Source organism: Triticum urartu, unplaced genomic scaffold, assembly GCF_003073215.2.
Source record: "Triticum urartu cultivar G1812 unplaced genomic scaffold, Tu2.1 TuUngrouped_contig_6945, whole genome shotgun sequence".
In the NCBI taxonomy this organism is placed as follows: Eukaryota; Viridiplantae; Streptophyta; class Magnoliopsida; order Poales; family Poaceae; genus Triticum; species Triticum urartu.
The window spans coordinates 1-8,254 of NW_024117748.1; the positions used below are offsets into that span (position 1 = coordinate 1).

Sequence of the window (8,254 nt, forward strand, 5' to 3'; positions counted from 1 at the left end):
CTGCAAAAACAAGTTAGACGTCCTCTACTTTGTTGTTGCAAAGTTTTACGTGGCTGCTACGGGTTGAGCAAGAACCATTCTTACCTATGCATCAAAACCACAACGATGGTTCGTTAAGTTAGTGTTGTTTTCACCTTCTCAAGGACTAGGCATAGCCACACTTGGTTCAACTAAAGTTGGAGAAACTAACACCCGCCAGCCACCTGTGTGCAAAGCACGTCGGTAGAACCAGTCTCGTGTAAGCGTACGCGTAATGTCGGTCCGGGCAGCTTCATCCAACAATACCGCCGAACCAAAGTATGACATGCTGGTAAGCAGTATGACTTGTATCGCCCACAACTCACTTGTGTTCTACTCGTGCATATGACATCTACGCATCAAACCTGGCTCGGATGCCACTGTTGGGGAACGTAGTAATTTCAAAATTTTCCTACGCACACGCAAGATCATGGTGATGCATAGAAACGAGTGGGGAGAGTGTGTCCACGTACCCTCGTAGACCGCAAGCGGAAGCGTTAGCACAACGCGGTTGATGTAGTCATATGTTTTCACGATCCGACCGATCAAGTACCGAACGCACGTCACCTCCGAGTTCTCCACACGTTCAACTCGATGACGTCCCTCGAACTCCGATCCAGCCGAGTGTTGAGGGAGAGTTTCGTCAGCACGACGGTGTGGTGATGATGATGATGTTCTACCGACGCAGGGCTTCGCCTAAGCACCGCTACGATATGATCGAGGTGGATTATGGTGGAGGGGGGCACTGCACACGGCTAAGAGATCAAGAGATCAATTGTTGTGTCTATGGGGTTCCCCCTCCTCCATATACAAAGGGGGGAGGAGGAGAGGGCCGGCCAAGGGGGTGGCGCGCCCTAGGAGGGAGAAACCTACTCCAAGTAGGTTTGCCCCTCCCTTTCCTAATCTAACAAGGAGAGGAAAGGAAGGAGTGGGAGAGGGGAAAGGCAAGGGGGGCGCCGCCCCCCCTTTCTTTGTCCTATTCGGACTCAAGGGGAGGGGGGGCGCCTCTTGCCCTGGCCGGCCCCTCTCTCTCTCCACTAAGGCCCAACAAGGCCCATTAGTTCCCGGGGGGTTCTGGTAACCCCAATACTCCGATAAATGTCTGAAACCTTCCGGAACCTTTCCGATGTCCAAACATAGTCATCCAATATATCGATCTTTACGTCTCGACCATTTCGAGACTCCTTGTCATGTCCGTGATCACATCCGGGACTCCGAACTACCTTCGGTACATCAAAACATATAAACTCATAATATAACTGTCATCTAACTTTAAGCGTGCGGACCCTACGGGTTCGAGAACTATGTAGACATGACCGAGACACGTCTCCGGTCAATAACCAATAGCGGAACCTGGATGCTCATATTGGCTCCTACATATTCTACGAAGATCTTTATCGGTCAAACCGCATAACAACATACGATGTTCCCTTTGTCATCGGTATGTTACTTGCCCGAGATTCGATCGTCGGTATCTCAATACCTAGTTCAATCTCATTACCGGCAAGTCCCTTTAGTCGTTCCGTAATATATCATCCCGCAACTAACTCATTAGTTGCATTGCTTGCAAGGCTTATAGTGATGTGCATTACCGAGTGGGCCCAGAGATACCTCTCCGACAATCGGAGTGACAAATCCTAATCTCGAAATACGCCAACCCAACAAGTACCTTTGGAGACACCTGTAGAGCACCTTTATAATCACCCAGTTACGTTGTGTTGTTTGGTAGCACACAAAGTGTTCCTCCGGTAAACGGGAGTTGCATAATCTCATAGTCATAGGAACATGTATAAGTCATGAAGAAAGCAATAGCAACAAACTAAATGATCAAGTGCTAAGCTAACGGAATGGGTCAAGTCAATCACATCATTCTCCTAATGATGTGATCCCGTTAATCAAATAACAACTCTTTGTCTATGGCTAGGAAACATAACCCTCTTTGATTAACGAGCTAGTCAAGTAGAGGCATACTAGTGACACTCTGTTTGTCTATGTATTCATACATGTATCATGTTTCCATTTAATACAATTCTAGCATGAATAAAAAACATATATCATGATATAAGGAAATAAAAATTAACTTTATTATTGCCTCTAGGGCATATTTCCTTCAAATAGTGCGGGATCCCTATACTCAAGAGCAAACGTAAAGAGCCTAAGCTAGTAGTCTTGTTTCTTCGTTTTTGAGTAATATATGTATGTTCTATAGTCATGATCCACACACACGATCCTGAGGGGACTAAACCTGAGATATACTTGACAAACATTGTTAGTCCCCTATGTGTATATTGTCATCAACATCAAAATACAATTAAGGGCATGATTGCACTTTCAGCGCCCCCTATTGAGACACAAGTTCCCTCACTCCCTCTAGTTCTCAAGAAAATTGTGAATGCCACAAGAATGCTCCTCCCTCCTCTTCTACTCTGATATTGTCAAGCTCTGGACAGTGAAGCTAGCACTGCTGGATCCCTAGTGTCGTATGTGTGCAATCTACAGAGGGATCATGCATTCGATTCTTATTTTGAGGGAATTGTTCGTGTTTGAGGGACTTCAAGAATGATCTTCACCCATTCTTCTTTCGATGCAACTCATTGTTGGTAAAGATCAGATCTAAGCTTGTATGTACATCTTCATAGTGATCCTGTGTAGGATATTTTTTTTGTTTTCTACTATGATTCCGAACACTTCTTTCCCACTGGTTTGGGAGTTGTTCATACATATTTCTACCACTCTTCTGAACCACAAACCATCTCCCGCAAACCCTTATCGCCCCTATATGTTAAGGGGTAATTGTGGATGGATCTTGAAGCCTATTGTTGATCTCCTCCATTGTTTCCCTTTTCTTCTATCTCCTACTTTCTTGAGTTGCATCTTGTGAGATTGGGAGACTAGTGACTAGTGACGTGTGGAACCTTCCCATGCCACTAACTCTAGTTGGTTGGCCGGATAGTTGAGTCCAATCAACTACCGACGTATGAGCACCGGCCCGTGCCACTAGTATTTTACCATCAGCCACGAGTACACGAACGTCGTTGATATTTTGAAAAGAGCAGTGCTAGGCAGACGACAAAAGTTGGACGACCAACACACGACGATGAAATCCAGCTAGCGAATCTCATCCATAGCCATGCAACGTCCGTTGGATTGTTGTTCGTGCATAGATCGGCCACGTTGTGTCGTGTGTGGAGAAATTATGTTTTGAAAAACTATCAGCAACATTCCAGATTTTGAAGGTGCCACTAATTATCTATTTCTATAAGGGTTTTCCTACCAATGGCTTACCTGAGTTTTGGCCATCGGCACCCGCATCGGACGTTCATACAACCCTTTGTACCTTCGGCATCCTCTCTCCCTTATCTCATTGTCTCCGACGGCCACCTCGCCCCGTAGAGCTGCCAATGAGTCGAGTTCAAGTGAGTTGGACTAGGCTCACATCAATTTATACTAAAGTTTGAGCAAGCACAAACTGAGCAAAGCTCAAGATCGAGTTGTATAGAAAGTAACTTATGATTAGCTTGTACCTCGAGTCTATCTAGATAGTTTTGAGCTAAATAAGATGTTTTTCTTTATAATCTAAGCCAACTTTTCCAACAAGATAGAACACAACACAACATAAAAAACAATTATAAAATATGACGTATTCTCTGCCAACTGAAAACTAGTACTTAATAGCAAGATATCATGGATGAACTAGAATGGGAAGAAAATGAAGGTGCATCTGCTCTCAAACTTTGGTAAAAAAATAACAAGATATTTACACATATTGAGGCTGATTTATCTTCATGCTTAATTAAGCTTCCATGCTTTCTAGTGATAAAATGGAGAAAAATCATACACAATATATATGGCAATAAATTATCCTATTTTCTTTTAATACATATCAAGATTATTTTATGTAATTACATGATATCGAGCAAAAATCGAGGGAGCCAGTGTTGGCTCAAGATCGATTACTTTCTCGATCAAGCTAAATAAAGTGCTCATACACAACTCATATATATTCGAGTCCATCTTGAGTAGAGCAAAAGTACGAGTCAATCTCAAAGGCTCGTGAGCATTGAGCTTTTCTTGCAGTCCTAGCCGCGCAACCGTTGAATGAAGCTTCGCCTCAAACAACCGCGATCGCGTCCCTCTTCTCCTTTTCATGCAAGTTTGTTAGTGAAACCCTAACAGAGTCAAGAAAAATGTGGGAGGTGGTTATGGGGCATGCTTAAAAAACTGCATGTGCCACCCAATATGCGATGTGTCCAAGCGCCAAAGTGCTATGCAAAGAAAGCGCACAACGCCTTTTAGCATTTGGGGCAATACAAATGCCCTTTCGTAAAAAGAAGGAAACCAGAAACAAGTTCAATTGGTACGCAAGAAAACAATGCAAAGGTAAAAAAAGGAGCGCTATTGAATTCAGCTTCGCGTCGGACAACCGCGATTGCGCCCTGACCTTCCTGTTCCCCCACTCGCTTTTGTCGTTTTCCTTCCCTGTTCTCCTTTTCATGCAAGTTCGTCAATGAAACCCTAGCAGAGTCGAGAAAAATGCGGGAGATGGTTGTGGGGCACTCTTAAAAAAACTGCCTGTGCCGTCCAATAGTGCGATGTGTCCAAGCGCCCGAGTGTGTTGTGCAAAGAAAGTGCATAACGCATTTTAGCATTTGGGGCAATACAAATGCCCTTTCATAAAAAAGAAGAAAACCGGAAACAAGTTCAATTGATACACAAGAAAACAATGCAAAAGGTTTGAAGAAAAGAAGGTAGCGCCGTTGCCGGGGATCGAACCCGGGTCACCCGCGTGACAGGCGGGAATACTTACCACTATACTACAACGACTTCGGTGATTACACATTTTGGGGCCTTATAATTAGCTTATAGTTATTAGCTAACAGTGCACAGTTGCCCGTAGCATGAGGAACGTGCAGCTTTCAGTTCCTAATGCGACCCGACGTATGATCAGCTCGCCTCGAATAGCGGAGCTAAAAGAATCTACCCAACTGTATGTATTTCTCGAGATCGTTTTCTTGCACATGCTGAGGTTTTCGACCCAGCAGTAGAGCCGGCGGCACTGGAGAGCCTCGTTGGCCAGCTGATCGCCGGTGACTACCCTGGTAAGCATTGTAATCCGACAGGGGAAATGCGAGGGATACAATGAAGACTGACATGTGATGACCCACTCATAACTGAATAAGCAACGCTAACCGTTGCCAGATCTTATGAGGGGGAAAAGCGCGACGAATCGAAAGAGTTGTTCTGTTGCTGTCAGAGTCGTGTCTTTCAACCGTGGAGGTGCTGTACATCACAAAAATTTGAAGCTAAAAACTGAAAAGAGAAATGGAAAGAAGAAGAACATTTTATACACGGCGACGTGAACTAATCTGGGATGATTGGAGATCAGGGCGTCAGACTGTATTCGCTATCTTAGAGTTCATTGCTCAGGCCCAGCTCGTCGTCCATGTCGTCTCCCTCCTCGAAGAGCTTGAGAAATCGTAACTGATCCCGCTCCCTCTTCTTTTTCAGCCAGTACTTGTAGGCTCCGAACAAGGCGAGGACGACGATAACGGAAGCGAGAACGCTTACTATTATGGTAACAGCAACAGATGTCTTTTTGGCTTCCACCTCTGAGCTAGAGTGATGGGCTGCAGCATCACCTGACAATGGTAGAGAAACAAAAATCTTTGAGCAATAGCCATGTAGAGCTCAAACACATAAAGCATATCGTTAACAATCTATCAATTCAACAGAGCAAACTCGACATCAAATATGCTGCAATGTTGTTACCATGATAAGAAAAAAGCAGCCACAAATCATATAAAGGAAGTTTTGAAGAACAGAAACTAGAGGTACTGAATATGAGCCGTACCAACAGAGACAGTACAGTTTGGGCACAGGAAGGTCCCATTGAACTGCCCTTCCTTGAAGTGTGTGTACTTGCCATCTTTGAAGTCACTAGAACACAGCTCCCATTCATCAAACACATCATTTCTAAACATATCCTGTTCGTACAAACCACATCGCTTGCACTTCTTTTCTGGAAGTTCCGTTAAGGGCTGCACAACATGATGTAGTAAGGAATTCAGTGCTTAGTAAAGAAGATAAACGCAAACACCACGATTACTGAAAACCAGTATCAGGTGTGAACCAAATGAGAGGAAGCCACCAATATCTTAAGTAAAAGTTAGACTGACCTGCCATGATTCTTCACCCTTAAAGGTATATATCAAATTTGCCTCCTTCACGTCAGGCAAATATGTCTGGTTATCTCCACTGCAGCGGAAAAACACAGTTGGTCTGGAGAACCATTCATGAGTGGTAAATATATCAATGGTATCAAGTGTGACAAGCCTCGAAGAAAAAGCCCCTGCAAATTAAGCATAATCAGTCGTGCACAAAGAATTATTAACGGCAATAGAAGAAATATTATCAAATATTATATCCTGTTCAACTACATACACGAGAACACAAAAAATGCAACAGAGAAAGCATACATGAATTTTAGTTCTATGCATTCCCACTTCAGCAAGGGTATACTCATAATTCATATGGTATTTCCCCTACAATTTTTTCTCAACTCGAATCACACAAGGATTACTATCCAGTATTCAATGTAAGAAGTACAAGGCTTTGACTATGCTCTTTTCTTTCTTTACCTTTATGTTTTTCTAAAGCTTATTCAGTAGGTTACTAACATGAGTATGCTATGTAATACAGTAGCAGAGACAGTCTAATCAATCAATCAATCAATACCTCTTTTCTATGATATTTGTGTTAGTCTAATGCGCAACTTGAGATATTATCATACTGAGAATACAATCTATTACTCAAGTTACTGGCACAATAGAAACTCACCCCAAGTCTTATACTCAACACACCAGCCACTGCTTCACATGGTCAAACACAGCACATTTTTATACCATAGGCAGTGAGAACATACCCAGTCCTTCCTCCTCATAAAGCACACCCATGCTACCAACATGAGAAGCACCACTAGAAAGTGATAAGAACCCATTTCAAAGGAAAAAAAAGGTCATAAGAAAACTATGTTAACAAGGTTCAACTACGATGCCACAAAGTTAAAAGAAACAAAATAGATACACACATGAAGAAACAAAAATGAGAAATTCTGCTTTTAATATTAATAATGCACAAAACTATTTTCACCTCTGAATTTGAATTGGCTACTACCAGAGCAGAATTTGTCATTCTTGTTTCTCGGCGTGTGGATCAAATTGTGTGGCATCATAGATGAATCTTGTATCGAATCGATGTTCTCATTTTTCACCAGACGTCCAGACCTTTTCATGTTTTTTGGTGGTAGAACGGAACCACTGTAAGGTAAGGAAGCACCAGATATCCCCTCAACAGGATGTAACCCAGTTTAATTAGAAAGCACGGTCAAGAACTGCTCCGAGTACATATTGATCCCTATCTAAAAAGACACCCTCAGCTGAACAACTACCACCAGCTCCAACAAATGTTCAACAACCGGAGCATGAGATTTTATTTCTAGTAACAATCCTCGTTTCTACAGATAGAAAACTAGTGATAATCCTACTTTCACTAGACTAATGTGCTCACATAACTCCATAGAAGAGTTGCCAAGAATATGGAAATGGCAAAGAATATGATGGTTTGACTTATGATTTGCATTGAGTTATACTGATAGAAAACAAACTAATTATGAAGCCTAACCAAATATTTTTTCATGGTGGAACCGAAACGGGGCCACGCTAAGGATTGCTGGACTAGGACAATCCAAATCAAACCAGCAGAACATCCAAATAGTATTATTTGTCATAACACTTGCTTTCAAGGCTCTATAAATCACTACTGCCCTCTCCCGCACGACATCGCCAATAGAAGTCAAGTTGATGAACTGGTAAGCGCTTAGATTGCAGCCAACTTGTTCAGCAAGCCGCCAACGCATTCGAATAATACATACAGATTAAAAATGGGCTGTTTCCTATGGAAGCAACCACTCTCCACGGACAAAATAGGGTAAACTGCCCGTAAAAAAAAAGGTAAACTAGATTCGGTCAAATGTCCACGCGGAAAGATTGACTGCTTAAATCCGAAGAAGAAAGCAGTATTGGGAGAGGTAAGAGCCGGATCTCACCAGGAATCGAGCAGAGGGCGACGAATTGGACGACGAGAAGGAGGCGGCCAGGCGAGATCGGCGGCCGCCAACTCATGCTACGGCTGCGGTGAGCGCTGCGGATCGCCGGTGAAGAATCAGAGTCTCGGACGC

General features: G+C 43.1%; 1 protein-coding gene and 1 non-coding gene across 2 annotated transcripts; both read right to left on the reverse strand.

The window, feature by feature from the left end:
• Positions 1 to 4,770: 4,770 nt before the first annotated feature.
• Positions 4,771 to 4,842, reverse strand: TRNAD-GUC. Its single transcript has one exon. It is a non-coding gene; the product is annotated as a tRNA-Asp (tRNA).
• Positions 4,843 to 5,243: 401 nt separating this feature from the next.
• On the reverse strand, positions 5,244 to 8,248 carry LOC125531301. The gene is made up of 4 exons (XM_048695712.1): positions 8,123 to 8,248; positions 6,195 to 6,367; positions 5,870 to 6,056; positions 5,244 to 5,657 (listed from the first exon to the last, which is right to left on the reverse strand). The coding sequence occupies exons 1-4, from the start codon at positions 8,196 to 8,198 to the stop codon at positions 5,428 to 5,430; spliced, it is 666 nt and encodes a 221-aa protein (XP_048551669.1). The 5' UTR covers positions 8,199 to 8,248; the 3' UTR covers positions 5,244 to 5,427.
• Positions 8,249 to 8,254: the final 6 nt, after the last annotated feature.